Source organism: Mytilus galloprovincialis, chromosome 12, assembly GCF_965363235.1.
Source record: "Mytilus galloprovincialis chromosome 12, xbMytGall1.hap1.1, whole genome shotgun sequence".
NCBI classification, from domain to species: Eukaryota; Metazoa; Mollusca; class Bivalvia; order Mytilida; family Mytilidae; genus Mytilus; species Mytilus galloprovincialis.
This window is the reverse complement of record NC_134849.1, coordinates 30,933,936-30,958,780: the sequence shown is the minus strand read 5'-3', so window position 1 is coordinate 30,958,780 and position 24,845 is coordinate 30,933,936. Positions and strand designations below refer to the sequence as shown.

The 24,845-nt window shown below is 31.7% G+C and overlaps 3 protein-coding genes across 3 annotated transcripts; 2 read left to right on the top strand and 1 right to left on the bottom strand.

Annotated features, from left to right (window-relative positions):
* On the top strand, positions 1-24,845 carry LOC143055457 (uncharacterized). The gene is made up of 4 exons (XM_076228606.1): positions 1-36; positions 14,635-14,856; positions 17,052-17,117; positions 24,187-24,845. The coding sequence occupies exons 1-4, from the start codon at positions 3-5 to the stop codon at positions 24,366-24,368; spliced, it is 504 nt and encodes a 167-aa protein (XP_076084721.1). The 5' UTR covers positions 1-2; the 3' UTR covers positions 24,369-24,845.
* LOC143055456 (uncharacterized) lies at positions 6,236-10,130 on the top strand. The gene is made up of 7 exons (XM_076228605.1): positions 6,236-6,374; positions 6,797-7,033; positions 7,602-7,678; positions 7,981-8,088; positions 8,238-8,452; positions 8,909-9,073; positions 9,482-10,130. Exons 1-7 carry the CDS (start codon positions 6,332-6,334, stop codon positions 9,798-9,800), a joined length of 1,164 nt encoding a protein of 387 aa, XP_076084720.1. The 5' UTR covers positions 6,236-6,331; the 3' UTR covers positions 9,801-10,130.
* On the bottom strand, positions 9,820-12,595 carry LOC143055455 (uncharacterized). Its single transcript, XM_076228604.1, has 4 exons — positions 12,331-12,595; positions 11,086-11,319; positions 10,687-10,959; positions 9,820-10,110 (listed from the first exon to the last, which is right to left on the bottom strand). Exons 1-4 carry the CDS (start codon positions 12,340-12,342, stop codon positions 9,847-9,849), a joined length of 783 nt encoding a protein of 260 aa, XP_076084719.1. The 5' UTR covers positions 12,343-12,595; the 3' UTR covers positions 9,820-9,846.

The following is a 24,845-nucleotide window of genomic DNA, read 5'->3' as shown; positions in this document are numbered from 1 at the left end:
AAATGGAGACAGACAGTTCTACTAAAAGATCAATCAGTATGTATACACGTATTCTTGCAATTCTGATTTATTTTTTACCAATCTTTATCAGTTCATTATTCATTTGCTACAAATTAATAAGTTTCAATATTATAAATAAAATTAGGATGTGTTTTGTAACTATGGTATAAAGATACCTAAAGCTTGTAACACGTCAATGCAATTCCAGGTATATAGGACAAATAATTTTAAATTAATCTGCATTGCTTTCCTATGACATAGCTGAATCTTTTTGATAGACGTATTAAATTGTGTTAGATAAGGAAGCTGGCTTGTCATGTTTTAGATTTTTGTCAGATTTTCGAAATCCTGTGGTTTTATCCATTTGCTTGCCTTGAAAAAAATTGCCCGGTTTTTCTTTTTGTTAATTTTTTACATGTATAATGATAAGCCATCTGTAAAAGTCTTATAATATTTTAATTACTTCTTAACAGTTTTTTTTGATAACTTCAACTTGTCAATGATAAAGCTATGAAAAGTCAAGAGAGAATATTTTCCGGCCAAAATTGCAATGGCTAATATTTCAAAAACAAGCACAGTGACCTATATTTTGTTTTTTGCTCATTGGATTCCTTTATTAATCCCCTATCTATATAAACTAGTGTTTTGGAAAGTTAATTACTTTGAAAAGTGAGAAGCGAACTCCCTTAAGTTCCGTGTTGATTGCGTGTCAATGTCTTACAATAAAAATTCTTGTACAAATATTGTAATCAGATCAAACCAAACAACAACATTAACTTAAGAAGTATGTATATTAGGTTTTTTTTTATGAAAGATGTAAGTTATATTGAAGACAAAAGGAATTTAACTTAGTAGTTAACATGGTTTAGTTAAACACTCTGATAATCTTTTCATCATGTTTATGTAGATTATTTCCTTATAACATAATCAATAAATGTACTGCGGAGATGACACCTTCCTTCTGATACCAGAAGTGGAGGGGATTCCTCTTGATGACAAGAGTGAACCCTAGGAAATTATTTGATACCCTCCACTAAAGAGCCGGTAGGGTAGAGATATGTGACAGAGGGGGACAGTTCCAAGTCCGTTTATTGTCTCCCTGAACAGCTCCCTAAAGGATCTGCGACATCCCAGATTTTGTACAACCAAAATATTATCTTTAAATTTAAAGTTAAATTTATAAACAAAAATTAAGTCTTATTTGAACTACGCTAAAGTAAAAAGTCAATTATAAACTGATAATGTCTAATCAACGCAGACAAATTAAAAGTCAATCATACATTGCTAATGTCTTATTAGAATTCAAAGGAATAAAAATGTCTTTTTGTCAATTAATCTACACTTTTCTCCATATCTTCTCAGTAAACAAAGTCCATCGAGACACCAACATCTGTTACACAGCGTGGAGCTGAAAAATACAACAAACTGGCACAGCAGTATCGTTGAAATAAATGCATTCACTACAATAAGATATAACAGATAAGTTGTAATTAAAATATTGATAAAATAGATTTACTGGGAGGCGTTGCTGGGATTTGTCGTTATAACAGAATGTTTGTATGAAGCTAAACAGATGCTATGTGAGAAGTTATAACGTGCTTTACACTCTTAAGAACAAAATGCACGTGGTAGTAATCATTCTTAACAGAAAGAGGCGTTCCAAAATGTAAGACAGTGTAAGCGGACACTTTTGATTTATAACACAAACACATAATCCAAAACCAACATACGCATGTAGCCTCATTAAATTTAATTTTTCTGATAAACAATAATTGCTATTATATACGTTTTTGCACATCATTTCAGTTTCATAATGTGTTCAACATTTCAGTTTCATCAAGTGTGCAATTAATCATTTAAGCATATATGTTTTGCATTTAATTTTTTTTTCCATCTATATGTTATTTTACTTTGGATTTTCACTTTACTAAATATGAGCTTTAATTACTTATAAATTTCTAAAAATGTTCTTGACAAACACTCTGCAGTAATTACTCCTTTTTTTTCCCTAAATTCATTTTTGTATTCGCATAAACTTGACATAGATGTTCCTTTCTAATGCGTTCACGTTTTAATATGCCCTCCGGCTCATTAAGCATGTGAAATAAAACTCACTAATTACAAGACACTTTGTAAGTAATTTATTGTGCCAACTTAGTTTATGGAAAATTGGGTGCTATGTTATTGTTTTTTTCTTTCTTTTGTAATCGCAGAAAAGTGGTTATTTATTTTTTCAACAATTTTAATTGAATCGAATGAATTATTCAGAAAGATTTTCTTTTGAATAGCAATACATAATTTTTAACAGATACTCAGGATATTTATAGGTTAGACTATACTTGGTAATGTTTTTTGAATGTTAAGCCCAAGGCAAAGCCGAGAGCTTAAAACTTCATAAAACATGACCAAGTATTGTCTGACCAATTTAGAACATATTCACACTTTCGAGTGACCATACAAAATTATCCTTTCCCATAGTAATATTTAAACCTAAATAAGAGTTCACTTTTTCTTATGAACTAAATGCAAAACATAGGTAATGGATGGAGTGAAATAGCTTTAGCATAGTTTGTCAGAACCAAATGGCTAAATTGTGTTTCTTCTGCTTCAGGTAAAATTTAATACTTATTTATCTTGAGATTTTTTTATTTTAAAAAGCAACACAATATTATATTAATTCCCTGTTTGAAATTTTGATTTTTTTTTTATAAAATTAATATAGAACTATCTGTATAAATAAATTTACACATATTGTGTTTTTCTGTAAAAACAAATCCTTTGCTTTATATATCAGCAGTCTGGTATTGTTTTCTTGAACATGTTGAAAGAAAAAAAAGTCCCTCAAATGTGAAGTATTACATTAAATAAATGCTATTTTACCTATATCCTTACCCCAATTGTTTTTTGCTTATTCTTTATATGTGTACCATTAGAAAATGTTTGAAATTTTGAATAATGCATAATGTTTTGTTTTTATCTTTTCTCTTTCACCTTTAATCAGTAGACTTTTTTTTCCCATGGGAAATGTCTCAGGGAATTGTACACTTCGATAGTGCAGTTATTAAGAGTTTACTTTCATAATTAACTGACAATGAAAAGTCATTCACGTATAGCATTTCCAAGTGCATGGAAGACCATGTACTATGAAAATTAGAGTAGGAAAAACTGACTTTTCATTGGTCGAGAAGTGGTGAGTATGTTCTATAATTATATACCCTCCTCACACTTGATCCTATTGTGAGGTACGTAAATGTTATTCAATAGAATATGAGAATATTTTATTAGTTGATCATTTGATAGATTAATGATTTACATATTAAATTTTTAAAAAGTTAAGAACTGACACGAAGGGAGCACGAAATCGTGATACATGTACATGTAACACGAACACGAATATCAATACATGTATATCTTAATATGATTGGCTATTCAGTGTGTATCGTCCCTAACATGCATGAAATATTTGCTACAGGACGTTATGCAAACCAACAATCAGTCATCCTATTCAGTGTGAATCAATAAGATTTTCAAACTAAAAATGAGGGAAACACATCAACTATAAGAGGAAAACAACGAAACAAAAGAATCACTGAAGTTCAGCAAAAACCCAAACAACAATGCTAAAAAATACTATACTGAAAAGGGAGGTTATCTGGATTTTCCATATGATTTATGATGTAAAATCTTACACACGAATATGTTAAATTTGTCTTTATCTTAATGTGCTATGAAAGTTTTACATTGAAATTCAACTCACATATATAATAATGTCCCTGCATTGTAGTGATAAATAAACAAACCTTCACGTTGTTACTAAAAGTAAAATGCGGGCAATGACGATTATTTCTTTATACCTATCATAGATTGAACTTTAAAAAGTAAATTATTTATCAAGGAAAATAATGACCTCACACAGGTCATTACTTTATGCCTTGGAGCATAATTAATTGAAACATGGTATTGTCCGGGTTGATTCTTCGAAAGAATGACCTGTCGTTCTGAAAGAAAATAACTCCATATAGGTATACAACACATAATCAGAAAAGTATATGCAACATTTGATGTAGAATTGGAAAAATATGTCTGCCTTTCTTTAATTTTTCAAATTGTAAAGAGTAATTTCAATCCTGATATCTATACACATGGAAAAAAGTATTGCAACACCTAATTGAAATTGAAATTAAAAAAACACTCTTTATTTTTTTGTGATATAATTTGGTAAAATAGAAGTAATTAAACATTATTTAAGTATCACCTGAGTTTAATCAATAAATATCGACTCGATAAGTTTTTATCTGCACATGCAGCTACTGTACCCGTAAACAGCAAAACAGCTGTTTTTATCCTCATTGTTTTTAACACTTTAAATAACCAAGTTTTTTAAGTTATGTGATTGACACCTTGTAATGGGTCCTTGACAACTTTTAACTGCAGCAAGATGGCATATTATCAGCATAACAGAAGCAGGGATGTCGTTGTAACAACTGAACGTATTGTTGGTCATCACCATTCCACTATAAGTCGTTTTGAGAATAAAAATCAGGCAATAAACGCTGTTAAAGACCTTCCGAGATAATGAAGACCCCCTATACCATTTGCTAGGGAAAATCAAGCATAATGAAGGTTGGTCAGAAGGAAACCCATTGCATACAAGACAAGCCTTAAAAGAGAGTGGTGGCCATCCAGGAAGCTTTTAACAAGAACTGTTCGAGATCGACTCATCGCTACTGGTTATCGTGCGATAAGACCATTTCGGAGACCTTTGCTAACGAACAGACACACAGTTTTCCGTATCCAATGTAGTGCAGAGCTCGCCAAAGTTGGAAATTAGCATCGTGGAGGAAGATCCAATGTTCAAATGGAATTCGGTTCATCTTCCTTGGCCGGATTTGAACCATATCGAGCATATTTGGGACACTATTTGGCGGAAAGTGCGCGAAAGGACACCCCAGTTCAAACACATCATGAAATAAACAATGCCCTTCATCAGAAATTGTTGTTGCTATATTAGCAACAAATTAGTCGATTTATGGAATCAATCAGAAGACGTTTAGATGCGGTTATCCGTTTGAATGGAGGCTGCGCATAAAGTACTAATTCTTTGGCGTATAACGATCAACCATGATGTGAACAGTCATCTGAAGATTAATTTTGAAATGTCTGACATTGCAAAGTTCGACTACAGTAAAAGTTGTAAAATGCATTTTTTTGTACAAATAACACTTCATTTTGTTATTAAAATTGTGGTTATATAAATCATTTTTTATCAAACATTTTTTGTTCGTTTCAATGCCAATGTTATCATAAACTATGTTTCAATAATATTATACACATATTTTATTATATTTCATCCAAAAACAGAGGCTGATTTTTCAAGTTTTAAAAGATCAAGGTGTTGCAATACTTTTTTCCATGTGTATATGATGAGTTAATCTACTGTTTGTTTTAATATACCCCATGCTTTCTCCCTTAGTCTACTTAATATATCGTTGTCAGCCGCCTTTAAACAAAAATAAAAGGCAACAGTAGTATACTGCTGTTCGAAAGTCATAAATCGATTGAGAGAAAACAAATCCGGGTTACAAACTAAAAATGAGGGAAACACATCAACTATAAGAGGAAAACAACGAAACAAAAGAATCACTGAAGTTCAGCAAAAACCTAAACAACAATGTTGAAAGCTTCTTTTGGGGTAATTTGTACAGGACACGAAATTTTTGATTATGACATGACCTAATAAAAGACTTTTATTTGCTGTTGAAAATAACCGTTTACCTAACTCCGCTTCCTGTCGCTGTGTTAACTCAATTTTCGATAGTACAATCTACTTTTAAGGAGGACAACCTTCAATACTAAATAGTTTTAATGTTTTAAATACAATGTCAAGTATTTATCGTAGAACAAGAAACTTGTCTACGCATAGAAGGATTTTATTATAAAAGATCCAATATAAACGATCTTCAAATTCAGGAGTAAAAGAGAAATATTTAATCTTATTAAAGGTATACTTATTTATATAAAATGCGTAAAAACATACCTTTTTTTCATTTCATTAACTATGCAATAACTACGTTTTCATTTAATCATATTTGTTTTTCTTCATTGTTTTGTACAAAAAAAGTTTGCACGTTTGAATTGTTTTACATTATTTTCTTCATTTACATTTATAGCTCATTATGCGTAATTATATTGTTAATTGTTGACCTAAAATTATGAAACTATATGTCCTAAGTTTATTAGATTACCAATTCTATGCAACTCAACATTCTTAAAAATACAAAGGACGTACCTCGTACCATCAATTGATAGCTTTTGGGTACAATCCCAGGATATGGTGTTGCAAGAGTTCCGTGATAAAGAAATAGTTATATTAGGTGAGTTGTTTGCTTTAGTATTTTTTTCAAACACATTTTCAGTGTAAAATAGATCAAGAGAGCGCCTATCAGGGAATAACTAGCTAAGTCTAAAAGATTTAATTTGTGTTTGAAATGGAATATTTATAAAAAAAAAATATATGTAAAAAGAAAATGTGGAATGATAGCTAGTGATGCAACTCTCGACCAAAGACCAAATTTATAATAGTGAAGGGCAACTCAACTATTTACTTTAGGTAAAATTTTTCAATGCTATGCTCCGTTTAAGGGTACTTTTTATGATACATATACATGTAATAGCTCACTTGCACATTCATAATATTACAATTGTTATAAAAACTACAATGTACCAATAAAAGAAAGCTTTTCCATGTACCAACATTAAGTGTCCAGAATAAAATGTTTTGTTTGGTTACATGTAGGTGATGGAAGAATGGACAGTCCTGGTCACTGTGCACAGTTCTGTTCATATACATTCATGGAATACAATACAAAAAAGATCTTAACTATAGTTACCATGGATAAAAGGATGACAGAGAAGAAGAGTACAAATCTTGAGAAAGCCTGCTTTCTGAAAGGCTTAAGACAACTACTGGACAAAAATATGAAAGTGGTAGAGGTTGTCACTGATGCCCATATACAGGTGGAATCTCTAATGAGTAAGTATTTATGTTTATGTTGCCACAAAATAGATACTGTATGATTATTTCATATAGAATTTTGTAGGACACATTAGACTAAGTATTTTATTTATGTAACCTTTACCATTTGATACATTCAGCAAAAATATAAGTAAAATTCTTTTTCAAGAATTGTCTTTGAACAAAGAAATAATTATAAAAAAGAAGATGTGGTATGATTGCCAATGAGACAACTCTCCACAAGATACCAAAAATTACACAGAAATTAACAACTAAAGGTAACCACAGGTTTTCAACAATGAGCAAAGTTCATACAGTATAGTAAGCTTTAAAAGGCCCTGAAATGACAATGTAAAACATTTCAAACGAAAAAACTAACTGCCTTATTTATATAAAAAAATAAATGAAAAACAAATATGTCACACATTAACATATGACAACCACTGAATTACAGACTCTTGACTTGGAACAAGTACATACATAATGTGGTGAGGTTAATTTGGAAGATATTGGAACACTGTTTCTTATTTATTTGTATGCTAAGTTTCTCATTGGAGATTACCATTATTGTTTATATCTATTTCAGAAAAAGAATTTAGTAATATCAAGCACTCATTTGATATTTGGCACGGGGCGAAGAACCTTGGGAAGAAAGTAGTGAAGGTAAGGTTGATTTACCAAAGACAATCTCTACTCATTTATTTTTGTAGTGTGAAAGTTTTGAAAAAAAGTAAAATTTATTCTTATGACACTTGAAGGATAAATAGAAAAAAATGCTTGAGTTATGTTGTTTATGTCCGGTGGCAGATATTTCATGCACATTCTGGGGAAAAAATTAAAACGCTAAATAAGCATCCATTCTCAATTTTATCCCTCTAAAGTGTACATTGAAAAGTGCCGTCAGATTTTTAAATGGCCTTGGCATAAACACCTACTTTTACAGAAGATTTTTTTTTCAATTACAGGTAGCTCAAGAACAGAAGGCAAACAAACCTCTACTGGAATGGTCTCGTGACATAGTGAACCACTTTTGGCATTGTGCAGATATATCTACTACTGAACAAGAATTTATTGTAAGTTTTTTATAAAAGCCATTCAGAACCTTTTTTAAAGCTCAGTCAAATTCATTGTTGATACTTAATCTTATGCCAATACAAAAAATATCACATTGTATAATATAATAATATAATATATTATTATTTTTTTCTTGTTTTTCTTAAAGGGATCATGGTTTGGGATCATGCACCATACTGTAAATAAGCATCAATGGATGATAGCATATAGTGACACAGCAGGAAATGAATGTAAACATGGACCGCTGTCATCTGAACGTGAAAAGGGATGGTTGACAGGTGCAACTCCTCCTCATGATGCGTTGATAAAGATAGTGATGGACAAACGCTTTCTAAGAAAAATACCATACTATCTAAATTGCAGGTATTTTAATAATAGAACAATAATGATTTGTGATTAGAGAAACTAGGCTACTCTGCCTTTATTGGTCATTTATTAAATGTTTTGCCTTGTATATAGAAGTAAGGAGATTTGATATGATCACCAATGAGACACCTATCCACCAAAGCTTAAATGAAGTGAATGTAAGCACCTAAAGGCAACCATATAGCCTTTAACAACAAGAAATACTTGTACATTATAGTCCGTTATGAAAGACCCTGACATGATTATTGATCTGTAAGAATCAGTTCAATTGTGAAAAATCATGGCCTTATTTATGTTCATATTTTTAATTTGATTTTGAAAATATATATACATTTAATTTAAAAGTATTTAAAATCTCCATCAGTTATTGCGCTAAAAATGATTTTGAATATTATGGCTAAGATTGGTGCACTTCCTTCAATGATCTAATAGTTACTATTTTTGTTATGATAGGAGTACAGCTGAGTTAGAAAATTTTCAAAATGTGATTCTGAAATATGCTTCTAAACGCCATTCTTATGGTCCATCAACATATAATGCCAGGAATCAGCTAGCAGCTATTGACCACAATGCTCACTGTGAAAGAAAAGTTGTTACAAACAAGGATGGGACTAAAAGGTTAGTATATAGCTGCTGACATGTTTCAAGTAAGGATGAAGTAATTAAGTGGATATAATTGTGATTCATTGTTTTGTATATGAGTTGTGCAATTGTTTTGTTTGTTTAAGTATTTGACACTAGCCATTATGTGTGTCTAAAGACCTGCATTTATGGCTTACTTAGTAGTGTGCGCTTATATAGCATTGAAGGCGGAACTGTAACATTTCTTACATTAACAACATTTTGGTTTGAAGTTATCTAATTGACCATCATACCACATCTAATTTATAAATATTCTGATATAATTATTTAAAAATGAAGACAATGTTAAAAGTGTTTGTGTTTAAGTTGATATGTTGTTGTCTATTGGACAATTACCCTATATCTGATGGTTTTTTATGACATGATATCTTTTTTCAATTTCAGACTTCAGAGGTACTACAGTAAGAAAGGGGGTAGATGGACTGCTACTGAAGTGAAGACACCAAAACAATATATTTACATTCCAGAATTAATGAAGCATATTATAATGAAGAGGTTGTCTGATGCTATCGGGATGAGCAGGAGAGTGATTTTAGATCCATTTGACCCAAGAAGATTGTCAGCAACCATTGCCCCTGTTCCACCTCCCCCTACTCAAGATTTGATGGCTGCCAAAATTTCAAGATTTAACAGGGAAGATCTGGACAGGACCATAGACTACGATTTTGACCAGACAATAGACTATGAGTGGCCAACTAACTAACTAATAATAAAAATACAAATAAAACTGAAATAAAATTTATTCTCTCTCAACCGAAACGTCCTCCAATAAATCCAACATACTGGCCAGATGGGTCTGGAAATCTGTTCCTGATAGCCCAAACACAGCAACTCGGAATTACTTGTCTGTTTCCAGCTCCAAGATATCCATGGATCCACAGAACATATTGGCGGTATGCTGTGTGTCTATGTGATCTATTGTAATCCTGGTCTGGAGGCTGCGCAATCATATCATTTCTATACCTCATTGCAACCTCAAGAACCAAGGGGTCCAATACAACATTGTGAAAATCCTGAAATTGAAATAATAAATGAATAAGTTGAAATTGTATACAGACCATGTTTTTTTTTCAATACAGCTCTTTGGTGCGGAGAGTTGTCAATGTTGTGTATACTTTTTAGGTTTAAGATTTTAAAACTTGCAATGTCTGAAATTATAGTTTGAAGTTAGCATTGAACCATAGCATTCAATGTAACAACCATGATCATTTGTTTATGTATCGAAGGTGATTTCCTTTGTTTTGGGCAAAATGAATTAAAGTAACCAAATCTTTTTAACTTTTTATGTACATTTGTTTACTGTTCTCATTGTTTAGAAAAATCACTAGATTACGAAAACATGATACTATGCGGTAAGGGCTTTGCTCATTGTGGAAGGCCGTACGATGACCTTAAGTTGTTAATGTCTGTGTCATTTTGTTCTTTTGTGGATAGTTGTCTCATTTGCAATTAAACCACATCTTTTTAATATTGGAGGACGCTGGCATATAAATAATCAACTGAATAGAATGAGAATCCAAGTAAGTTTCTTGTTAAACGTCAAAATATAAAGAATAATATAAGATGAGTTAACAGAGAATAGTACTTACATGTAGTGTAGAGTGGCAGTTTTGAGGTATCTGGTTGCAACATCTTTTTTCAACCTCACTAGGCATTTCTCTGCAATTGCTGCACCGACACCAAGTTGGAATACCTACTGAAGGTGTTGGTGTAGGTTCTGGATCTGGCTCTGGTGTAGTTTCACTTGCGGTAAACTCTTGGTTTACTGCTTCCAGTACTCTGAACAGAAAACTAGGTTGTTCCCTGTACGTGGCCATTATTGCAAATTTCATTTGATCTTCAGATAGGCCATCAATTCGTTCCTGAAAAATAAAGTACTTTTACATTTCAAGGCAAATCACACAGCACTTTCAGTAAAATGTTTTATTGAATGAAGAAAAAAATGAAACAGTTAAAGTTTTTTGATATGTAAATGTTGGATAGTTTACCTGCATCCGACGATCTCTTTCAGCTCTGGCCTGTGCGGCGACTTCAGCCCTGTTGAGTGGTTCTGGCTGTCCTTGTAAGGCTCTATTATGGCCTCTTCTGCCTCTGCCTCTGCCACCTCTCGCCCTATTTCTTCCCCGCGCTGTCCGTCTCCTATTACCCCTCCCACGAATGGGCCTTTCTCCATCCGAAGAATGAACTTCAGGTGTGGTAGACCTGCTTCTAGTATCTGAAATCTGAGGAAAGAAAAGTAGTCGGTAAGAAATTTCTCAAAAATATAATTTTCTATGATTGACACATATTTTGTTATCACAAGACTATCAATAAACTACAGCACTATATAAAGTGTAAAAACCTTGCGAGACATGTCTCCACAAGAGACTTGTGAACACATGCAGAAATTTCCAACCATACATGTAGGTCACCGTATGGCCTTCAACAATGTGTAAAATCTATACCACATAGTTGGCTATAAAAACCTTGTAATGACAAATGCAACAAAAGTCTAACTGCCTGATTTATGTACAAAATCATGAAGAAAATGTTTTATGATATACAGAATTATAATTAGCTCAAAGTCAATAACTAATAAAAAATATCGTGCATCTAGAATTGAAAAGCTGAGTTCTTTTTTACAACAGAGAAATCAATGATTGAAAATAAATCTTGAGGTTCCCATTACCCCTACGATGTTTTTTTCCCACGTCGATCTTTTGATAGAGGACATTGATGTTGTCTAAAGGCCAAATATATAATGCACAAAAGTTGTGAATACGTACTGAAAGAAAATATATGTGTCCTTGTTTTATTGAAAAACGTATATTTGTTTATTTCTTCCTTTGCATCAAATACATCGTTACGTACTCTTCCGATGTATTCATGCGAAGATATATACCAACTTTTAATATCCCAGCAAATATTGTCGGTTCTATTTCTTATTCATTCACCGAAAAACCTCGTTTGTTTGTGAAACAAATGCCTGTATATTATAGTTTAATGGTGTACCAAAAAACTTTACTTGAATAATTTTGTAAACAAAACACGCACACTTTCGGCGATTCCCCAATTGGACCCCCAAATGGATATTCTATCAATTTTCGGTGATTTTCTTTGCAAGTGAGACCAGAAATTAGTTAAAATTGAAATATAAGAATACATCAATGTTATCTTTACTCAAAAATATAAACACAATCGTCTGCAATGCAACACTAATGAATAACTACGAAGATTAACATGCAACATCTTACCTCTTCGTCCATTTTTGTTGACCCAGGTCAGCAGCACACGCATTCTTATCAGCATCGGCAATCTTCGGAATTAGTGTCGGAAATTAATAAGCTGCCATTTGCACTGGTCAAACGGAATGATGAGGAATATATTTTCAACTTTAACAGTTACATTACGGGTTTTTAGGACGTGAAATTTTATGTAAACCTTTTAATTCATTAATCATTTCTAATTTCATCTCTTTCATAGCATTTTAAAAAATCGCGATTTTGACGGCTTATATTGCTTTAAGTATCACCTGAGTTTAATCAATAAATATCGACTCGATAAGTTTTTATCTGCACATGCAGCTACTGTACCCGTAAACAGCAAAACAGCTGTTTTTATCCTCATTGTTTTTAACACTTTAAATAACCAAGTTTTTTAAGTTATGTGATTGACACCTTGTAATGGGTCCTTGACAACTTTTAACTGCAGCAAGATGGCATATTATCAGCATAACAGAAGCAGGGATGTCGTTGTAACAACTGAACGTATTGTTGGTCATCACCATTCCACTATAAGTCGTTTTGAGAATAAAAATCAGGCAATAAACGCTGTTAAAGACCTTCCGAGATAATGAAGACCCCCTATACCATTTGCTAGGGAAAATCAAGCATAATGAAGGTTGGTCAGAAGGAAACCCATTGCATACAAGACAAGCCTTAAAAGAGAGTGGTGGCCATCCAGGAAGCTTTTAACAAGAACTGTTCGAGATCGACTCATCGCTACTGGTTATCGTGCGATAAGACCATTTCGGAGACCTTTGCTAACGAACAGACACACAGTTTTCCGTATCCAATGTAGTGCAGAGCTCGCCAAAGTTGGAAATTAGCATCGTGGAGGAAGATCCAATGTTCAAATGGAATTCGGTTCATCTTCCTTGGCCGGATTTGAACCATATCGAGCATATTTGGGACACTATTTGGCGGAAAGTGCGCGAAAGGACACCCCAGTTCAAACACATCATGAAATAAACAATGCCCTTCATCAGAAATTGTTGTTGCTATATTAGCAACAAATTAGTCGATTTATGGAATCAATCAGAAGACGTTTAGATGCGGTTATCCGTTTGAATGGAGGCTGCGCATAAAGTACTAATTCTTTGGCGTATAACGATCAACCATGATGTGAACAGTCATCTGAAGATTAATTTTGAAATGTCTGACATTGCAAAGTTCGACTACAGTAAAAGTTGTAAAATGCATTTTTTTGTACAAATAACACTTCATTTTGTTATTAAAATTGTGGTTATATAAATCATTTTTTATCAAACATTTTTTGTTCGTTTCAATGCCAATGTTATCATAAACTATGTTTCAATAATATTATACACATATTTTATTATATTTCATCCAAAAACAGAGGCTGATTTTTCAAGTTTTAAAAGATCAAGGTGTTGCAATACTTTTTTCCATGTGTATATGATGAGTTAATCTACTGTTTGTTTTAATATACCCCATGCTTTCTCCCTTAGTCTACTTAATATATCGTTGTCAGCCGCCTTTAAACAAAAATAAAAGGCAACAGTAGTATACTGCTGTTCGAAAGTCATAAATCGATTGAGAGAAAACAAATCCGGGTTACAAACTAAAAATGAGGGAAACACATCAACTATAAGAGGAAAACAACGAAACAAAAGAATCACTGAAGTTCAGCAAAAACCTAAACAACAATGTTGAAAGCTTCTTTTGGGGTAATTTGTACAGGACACGAAATTTTTGATTATGACATGACCTAATAAAAGACTTTTATTTGCTGTTGAAAATAACCGTTTACCTAACTCCGCTTCCTGTCGCTGTGTTAACTCAATTTTCGATAGTACAATCTACTTTTAAGGAGGACAACCTTCAATACTAAATAGTTTTAATGTTTTAAATACAATGTCAAGTATTTATCGTAGAACAAGAAACTTGTCTACGCATAGAAGGATTTTATTATAAAAGATCCAATATAAACGATCTTCAAATTCAGGAGTAAAAGAGAAATATTTAATCTTATTAAAGGTATACTTATTTATATAATATGCGTAAAAACATACCTTTTTTTCATTTCATTAACTATGCAATAACTACGTTTTCATTTAATCATATTTGTTTTTCTTCATTGTTTTGTACAAAAAAAGTATGCACGTTTGAATTGTTTTACATTATTTTCTTCATTTACATTTATAGCTCATTATGCGTAATTATATTGTTAATTGTTGACCTAAAATTATGAAACTATATGTCCTTTCCAATCTGTTGGAGAGTTGTCTCATACTACATCTTCTTATCTTCATAAAGGTGATGATGAAAATGTCAATATAATTACTTTACGATCTCGAGATGGTACAGAGCTTTATACGAGTTCAGATTGTAGTGGCTACCCTGCTGCCATGCCAATGCCTGTTGATGATGATGAAACATTTGTAAAGAATATAGATAATGATAATGATGACAATGACCTGCCAACAGGTGGTGCTGCAACTGAAAAAAAAATCCTTTTGGTTGCACAACAAACTCAAGGTATAATAACTTTTTAGAATATTGTATATTGACTGTTGTATTTTGTGTAATTGTGTGAATATTCTAAAAATAAGCAATGCACAATTAATCTTTTTTGATAATACAGATAAAACTCATTTTACTGGGCATTAAGAAAATACGACTCAATTAATCATGCATCATGTCAGTTTATAATTTCTTAATTTTTTTATGATTTGTCAAAAGTATTGACAGCCACATCAGCAACATGTACAATCAATATTGCATTCATTAATTACAAACAACATTATATACAAACAATATCGATCAGTGCAACTGCCAATACCAACTGTCTTAATAGATCACAGATGTAAAAAAAATAGTCTAGCTTCCGGAAGGATGTCCACCTTTTTGAACTAGGGAATAGCAAACTTCACCTTATAAATATATATAAAATTAATAACTAATTGTCTTGAGAATAATTGAAGTTCTTTCCACTTCTAACGATTTATTTTGATATGAAAATATTAGAATTCGGTTTAAAATGTAGTTTCCAGTGTCAAATGAAAGGTAATTTTAGTTGATTCCAAAAATGTATGATTTCTGTATACTTTCTAATGGAATTAGTTCAAAAAGAGCTGTTGACAAAGGTCACTTCCGGTTTGCTTTTTTTAAAGTCATTTGGTTTGTAACCTAAGGCACAGAGTAATATGGCTTAATCGTGTATAGAATTTTGAAGCAAAGGTCAAAATCTACAACGTCCAATAAACCTATGACCTTCACCTCAATTTCTAGGTAACTGACCAAGTACTTCAAATCAAAAGACCCTAGGTCTCTAAAATGTATGGTTGATAAATTATATCACTTAAGGCATGATACTAGATATAATAGGGGCGAAAACTCCCATTTATTGTATAGGCACCCTTTCAACTCAAATTAACAATTTACAACATGTCGCAACTAACAATTTAGTACAAATAATTTGTCGATACGTGCAATTGTTTTTGAAAATAAGTGAAAATAAGCCAAAATCCCTAGGTCTCTATCACTTATGGTTTACCAGTTAGAAATGCATATTACGTATATCAAACATAAAATGGGGGGGGATCACTCTCGTATGGAATCTGTACACGGCTTCGGTCAAAATAAATCAAAACATCCTGAGGATATAACAAACAATTTGGACAAAATAAATTTGTTGGTTTCTTATACGGTTGCAAAGCCTTAGAGATCACAAGAAAAACAGTGTTCGGGGAGATAACTCTTTTATGGGAAAGGATTCGGTTAAGCAGGGTCAGTTTTAAAAGCGTATAAAAGAGGGACGAAAGATACCAAAGGGACAGTCAAACTCATAAATTTAAAACAAACTGACAACGCCATGGCTAAAAATGAAAAAGACAAACAGAAAAACAATAGTACACATGACACAACATAGAAAACTAAAGAATAAACAACACGAACCCCACCAAAAACTAGGGGTGATCTCAGGTGCTCCGGAAGGGTAAGCAGATCCTGCTCCACATGTGGCAACCGTCGTGTTGCTTATGTGATTACAAATCCGGTAAATAGTCTAATTCGGTAGGTCACATTTATGAAAGGGAAGGGGATTGTAGTTACGACGTAAGGAACATATCCGATATCATTTGTGAAACGGTTATTATATAAGCTGTTCGATATCATATTGCAAATTTCTAGAGACATCTTGCGAAACAAAAAAAAAAACAAAAAAAAAAAACAGCGAGGGAAAATCATTAAGCAGAAGAAAAAGAAAAAAAAATAATCAGAAGAAAACCAATAGGTCTTTCCACGGAAAAGTGGAAAGACCTAAAAATGCCATTTGTTTCCTATTCTTCTGATCTTATCGTTTGATAAGGTACTTTCCGTTTTGAATTTTCCTTGGAAATCGCTATGTTGTTCCTACGGGTGGAAGTCGAAGACAGTTACACTATTTGGTCAACATTGACGCAAAGAACAACTTAACATTCAAGCATTATGGTTATTATCCTCATATGATAACATTTTTTTTATTAAAACAACTGAACAACTGACATAAATTAAGAAAACCAAGATTATAGCAACAACAAAAATTCAAAGTCTCAAAGCGGATGCATTCCTACAAAAAAGCATGTCCCACTTAGAGTATTGCATATGAGAAAAATACCCTGTGATCTTAAGCGGTGGTAACATGTCGTAATGAAACTATCGCTAGGTAACAATGATTTACTTTGCATTTTTAGAGAAAAACACAGACACCAGATCCAACGACGATAACCAAACATTATGGATAGACGCTGATGTTCATGGTAAGTGTTTTTGTTTGCATGATACTTACTTTGATGCGATATATTTAAAAAAAACTTAGTAGACTATTTGCATGTGATTTCTGACCAATTGGAGAAAGACTTGTAAAACAAGCTCTTTATGAAGTGATACAACTTTCCTGTTTATATGTTTTAAATGTCGTCGTATCTTTTACAAATCTCTAACTCCCTGAAACGATTGATCCAAAATAAATCAAAGTTTATCCCGACCACCAATTTTGTATTTAGATTAGAAATGTGCCTGGTGACCTGACTTTGCAATCAACATGGCTGAAATGGCTTAAGATAAAACATAAGGGGTAAAATTCAAGTTCTGTCTATAATCTTGAGAACTGCTATTATATCAATAATCAAAGATTAAGAATTTATGACAGGTGCAGAAGTTTCAGATATTATTATGTAGGTCCTACGGTCTATTTATATAAAAACTGTCAAACGACTTATTATAAAGTTGTTATTGCTCGTTTTAACCATATCATCTTTCAATTTTGCAGATTATCTGGAAAATTATTATAGAATGATATACACTTCGAAAACAAGCAAGATAAGTAAGCATTGTAAATATGTCAGAAAAGACATTACAGATGCTATCAATATCTGTCTTCGTATAAAGATAATTGTCTCAAAATGATGACTTTTGCCCTTTTTCTGTGTTTTGGGGCATAAAACTATAGAAGGTGGAAAAAAATATAAACAAGAAATTACAAACGATATAAGATCATCAAAAAAAAGATTAATGCTATTAATTGAATTTTATTCTACAATTTGAGAAAGTGTTTACTGTTGAAGATACACACATACGCATAGGAAATATACAGATTCATTATAGCCTCTATATTTATAAATGTGTATGAGAATTTGAGTGAAATATGTGATATTGAATTCGACAGCTGATATCTTTTTAAGTTTTTATAATTGCCTGTCTAAATTGTGTGTAAACATCAGCTTTTCATTTAATGAAAGTGATAATATGAAGTAACAGTCTTTTAAATATTTTGTTCTTTCAAATTACAGTGTTGGTACATGTTCATTATATACCCTTTGTCGTCCAACTTTGTTGCAACAATAATAATTGAAAAAAAAACCATCGAAACTTTCATGATTCTTGGGGTCACAAAATAAAGATACGTTATCATATTGTTTACCCTATTAAATGTAAATGTTACGGCACTAACTATTTTTATAATTGGATTTCTTTGAATAATCAATATTCATTAGGATCTTTATCTGGTGAAATTGTTATTGCTCTTTTTAAAAATACTAAATGTATATGCAGAGTGGTATATTGAATTTATTGATAGGTTTTCAAAATTATTTAATACATTTTTAAAACAAAAAATTAAAAGACACATCGTGTTGTCACGAAATGCTCTCATTACTCATGGGTATCCTTTGTTTTTATATTTTACGATAGATATAAACACAAAATTTATCATGTAACAATAGTTATCAAAGGTACCAGGATTATAATTTAGTACGCCATACGCTCGTTTCGTCTACATAAGACTCATCAGTGACGCTCATATCAAAATATTTATAAAGCCATCACGGAACCTTGACTCACACTAAACACCAAGCTATAAAAGGTACTTGAAGGTTATTATGCTTTAATTATTGTATTATGACCGTATCTACCATAGAAAAACAATACTCATGATATCATATGTGTATTATTACTAATGATACTCTAGCAAACGTTTTAAGTATGGTTATGCTGTTATAAAATTAACTCTTACATTTGCAAAAAATATCCACAGACTAATTCAAGTTCATTGATTCATTGACAGAAATTGTAAATTTAAACATTTTTTTCTAGGAAAGTTTCAGAAAGTATGTAAACAAATTATATACGCTAAAATGGAGTATACACTCTTTCATTTAGAGAAAATACTTCAGAAAAAACAATTGACAGCTGTTTATATTTTAGACGGACCGTAGAGAACAATAATTTGATGTATCAATTTGTTAAATTATGTAGTGCTTTTGAAAAGAAACACTAACAATCACTAAAATAATTTTCAAATTAATAGCAGCATATTAAATTCATTAATGCATTTTTCAAGTAGAATTATTTTAGAAAAGAAAATAAGACCCCACCAAGGGTATAAGCTCACTAGTCCAAATAGAAAAAAAAGAAGTTATCTTTATATTTCTTATTTTCTAATTGACCAAAAACGCAGGATAGTTTTACATATATTTATGACTTTGTTGAGAGCAAAATATGACTTGATTATTTGCCTTGCAATAATCTTTAATCTACGAAAGCCGAGAAGGCTCACCTATAATTCAGAATTCATAATTCGGAAATATTTGTTTTATAATGTTATAAACTTAGTTATTATTGTAATAATTACTATTTGTTTTCATTGTGATATGAAAATTTAATACCTGTCTTTATATCATCTACCCCTTCTTATATAAAGAAATTCTATTTATTTGTCCATGGCATAATCTATATCTAAAAACATGCATGTTCATCAAACCCCGAAAATATCTTATTTCAAACAAAAAGCGAAAATCCGATTAGCGTTAAAATTAAATATAGAATTACATAAAACTTAGGTAGTAAAAGCTTTTTCATGATCGAAAGATAATATCTCTGGCAAAACTTTAAAAAAAAAAGTATTCTCAATTATCCGTATTTTGACATGTAGATACGGACCTCCATATAGTTTATATCTATAATTTGGAAGGGATTATTTAAGGAGAAAAAGCAAGGCGACAAACAGGTGACGCAGATTCTAGCACTTTTCTAGCTTTGAGCTTGCTCTTTCTCAACACTATGTTACATAGTTAGGAGTCTAACTACAATCTCTTTTTTGTAATTTGCCCTTGTATAAACGCATGTTTCTGAAGGGAATTTACTAGTTCCGTGAAACCTTTTCTCGGAAAGATGTTTGATTGTGAAAAAAGTTCAGAGATATATTATATCCTATATTTATTTGCAATCCCCTTTCTACTGACGCGATAAGAACGTTAACATATCTTGCTGAGAAAGGCGATTTCAATTCCCCGCGATTTTTTATGTGGTGAAAGCAAATTTACACAATACTGAGTACATACAAAAACGCAACACAACAAGTTTGAAACTGTTATTACAGTTACTCCATTATCTACTATTATAAAAGCAACAAAACAAATAATAACCTGGGGTATTGCACATGTTTCTTAATTCATTTGGATCGATCATAATAGTTTAACGAGTGATTGAATGAATTCTGCTTAACGTACAGAAGCAAATAAACTATATGCATATACCTGATGTGAACATGTGAATAAATGATGAATAAACTCTGCTTTGTGTTTGTCCGATATGTTGTGCCGGATACCAATTTCAAAGTCTTTTGATTGATCTAGCGGACAAAGGTTCGAACTTACGACATTCTGTACTAAGACAAACATGCTAACAACGAGACCATCTAGTTTGTTTAGTATAATCATGGATGTTTAAATATTTCTTCCATGGTATAATATATTCTTCCCTGAACACATATATGTTATAAAGTCCTGTTATTTACATAGCTACCGATATATTTTATGGGAGATAAATTGTTTCAATCTCTAGACAAAATAATGTTCCATTTGTTGTTGCGTTTTAATTGACACTCACTACACAAACGGAAAGCAATGACCGATCATCATAGACTATCAATTATAGAACTATTAAATTCATTATGTATGTTTATCTTAAAGCAAATTCTCAAGGTTCACTATAATCTGAAGAGTAAATAACCTATGTATTCCTTATCTTTATCTTTATCATGTATTTAATTTGAAGTCGGTCGTAGTTGAAAGTTAGCTCTTATAATAATAATAATTACAGTATTTAAAGAATGTGACTCAATTAGCATTCATTAATCTACCTTGAGACCCTCACAAAAAAAAATACAGAACACATATTATAGATATTACAGTATTTGAACATATCATGCTATATATATCAATCATTGTCTGTAGAAAAGGAAAAATAAAAACAAATTATACATTTAATTTATTGCTCAGACTTGTATATAGAGAAGTCTTTTTTTTTTTGGAACTCATAATTGATAATAAATAGTTAATATCTTTTTTTAAATATAACCATTATTATTTGTTCTAGTACTTTAATTTGTGATACTGCAGTTAATGAAGAGTGTGTAGGGAGGTACGCGCGGGAAATGTTTATTTGTAACAGTTGATTGACATACAGTAACACATGCGATGATAATTTTCATTTTCCACATCACGTATCTTGAATTTTGACTTGACTGTATTTAACTGAATAAAAAAAAGAGACATATAGAAAAAGTTTAGTAATAAATCATTTTGCTTTGAACATGCACCAAATTGTCCACCTGACAGGACGGACTCCACCGGCCTTCAACATATACTTAAGGGGTACACCAGATGAGTAACGGAGTTTAACGGATATGAACGGACACAAACAAATTGTTTAAAGTAACAAATTGAGATGCTATCCTTTACTCATCCGTTATCCAGTACAGTGATCAGGGCATGGTCAAACGATTTGTATACGTTTTGGTAAAATTATGATTGTTCGTTCAAGAACTATGGGATTTTTTTTAATAGTTAAAAAAAGGGAAGGTATTTTTCACATATCTTTAAAATGCCATATCTGATTGGCTTTAAACTTTACACAATTCTTTGTTATTATATATAGTCTTAAGGTGTGGTCAATTTTTTATGACATTTTTATTTAGGTATTTATTTACAAGAGGTTCGGACTTCTTTTAATAAAAATATTTAAAAGGGGAATATATTTCGCACATGTCGCGCTGTATTTTGAAAATGCCTCTTATAATTGGCTTAACACTTTACACAGTTGTTATTGTGAAATTAAGGTCTGCAGCCTTTGGGGGAAATTTTATTACTTCACATGTCGCAATGCCTCTTGAGAATGCATTCAAATTGTTTTATTTACTTCCGACTTTACACAGTTGTATGTTGTCATAGTCGGTCTGTATATTAATTAAAGCTGGGTCATACACGAACGATAGGACATTTACCAGCTGGACCATATGAGTATCAATACCAAATAGGTATTTTATACATGTATCAGAATTTCTTAAAAATATCTTCCAAAATGTAAAATTTAGATTCCACAAAAACGATGATAGATTTCAATAGTTGAAATTGAAATAGCTGAAGAAATTGAAGAAATTAGATTTTAAAGGATCAAATATTTGTATATGTGCGTTTAAAAAAAAACCTAATACGGTATTGTTATTTAACCGTTGTCCATCCGTCCGTCGTCCACACTTCGGACAATATAACTTAAAAACGATTTTTTAACTTTAAACATCCGTGCAACCTTGCATTATATTTTGCCTGATAGGAGCCGGCAAGGTGACGTCGCGTTAGTCCTACAACTATTATTCCGACATCTAATTTTTCCGACAACCCATTACTCCGGCAGCTCATTATTCCGACAGCTCATTTTACCGAAAATGCATCTGCCATAACTTTATGGGTTAAGTTTCTCTAAAATGACTAACTCCATTCTCCATATTATTTGTATTTGTCCGTTTTTATTCCCATTATTCGCCTCATGTTGGATATTTGCTGGATATTTGTCTCAGTTCCTTGGAGATATACAGTCTTAGTAATTGACCCCATAAGGATTATTGCCATTTAAAGTCATTTTTTTGCAATTTTTTGTACACTTTTGTAATCTTTTACAAACTTCTTATCCTCAGAAACTTCAGGGCCAAATTAAACCAAACTTAGTCTGAACCATCCTCAGGGAATGTTGTTTAGCAAAATGTATCTGAAAACCTCGCCCATCAACCCAGATGGCCGCCATGGCTAACAATAGAAAAGGGGGTAAAAAACAGTTACGCTTATATCTCTGATACTTAATCATCCAGATCTAATTTTAAGACATTTGGCAGTTTTATTCTTTATATTCTTGCCTATATAGTTCTTGAGTGTCCTTTGTTTAATATGTACTGCAGCACATAGACCAAGGTGAGCGACACAAAAGCCTCATGTTTTGTTTTGTCATCTCTTCTTTTCATATGTTCAGTAGATCCAATTGTAATTAACACCTCTTGTCATCTTTACAAATACTTTTTATTACCTTTGATTATGACTTAAGAGCTACCTTAGTCTTAGAAACAATTGCTGGAAATTTTGTCGGATGAACTCGAGTCAACATCAATGTGTTGACTTTTGAAAAGGGTTAATTACTTGGGGAGTATGAAATCTGTAACAAAATACAGATGGATAGTTTTAGATACGAGTCAGATAAAGTGATGCTTGATCTAAGATCAGTACTGTAAAAAATATCTTTATCTGATTCGCATCTTTTTCGTTTTACAGTGAAGATATCCACCTGGGTTCGCACGTATAGTGAAGAAGAACTGATTAATATGGCGTTAAACGGTTGTTTGCTTCTTCTTTTTTTCGAACATGATACATTCGGGGGTGGGGATAGGTAGTATTTGTATTATCGTGTAATGGACATATTTTGAGGGAGTTAATAGACTATGAAACTAGGATTGAAAAACAACGTAGGGTTGTATGTTAGGACGGTGATGAGGGGAACATTTTTAACCAGAGACTAACAGGGGTAGATTCCAAAACTGCAAAAGCACAAAGATATGACGAAAAGCAACCCCAACTATAGATTATATTATGGACAACAAAATAGATATAAACGATTTATATAAGGTAAAGTAGTTAACTTAAAGACAGGCCTACAATTTTCATATAACAACTAAAACATATATCAATTATTACAATATGTATGTTATAACATTTGATAAAAATGATTTCCCAATTCTGAATTTCGAATTCTGAATTCTGAATGCCGAATTCTGAATGCTGAATTCTGAATTGTAGATGAGCCTTTCGTATTAATCTAAACCTTGTAGATTTTGCACCAAATCGTGTTTCATTATATTCATTCAACTTTAAGAATTGTTTGTTATTTAAAAATCTTTAATCAAAATTTGTATAAAAAGGCCTTATTAGTAATGACATGTGGTTGACTATATGACCAGTGATTGCTTCATGACTATTTGTGTTTTCAAGCCGCTGTTTTTTGTAGTTAACATATCAGCTATGCCGCCAATGCTATCAGAAAATCCAGCAAATGATGATTCAGGAAGGTTTTTACCGAACGGAGGAAACTCGATGCCTATGCAATATCAAAAAGGAAATGCTGATGCGAATAATCCGATGGTTGATAAAACGGTTGTTAAAAAGAGTGAGACTTTCTCATCAGATTAAAAAAATTTAAACAGATTTTTGTCCTAGGAAGAAGTGTTAGACAAAAGGACAAACAAATGCTTAATGTGCAAATCATGGCAAATTGAATTCAACTAAGAACTCTAAATCATAAAAGTGTTATATTTTACTGGACGCTTCGTATATTTTATGTTTTAGCTGTTGATTTAAGAATTTTTTTCATTTTAAATTGTCATTTTAGTCAAAGAGTGTATTTGTTTTTATTACATGTTTTTCATTTTCTCTTTTTGTTGATTTGGTTTTTGTTTTTGTTTTTTTATTCATTCTGTAAAAATCGACATTTTACATATAAGCAGTTCATGCCATGATGCTCAAATTTTAAAACACCAGTTGTATATTAGAGTTTGCAGGTTAATTGCTTGAATAATTTACTTTATAATCAGGATTATACAATATTATTAATGAAAATCAAATCAATTTGTTTTTACGTTTATATACTTTAAACATTTTGAATTTTAA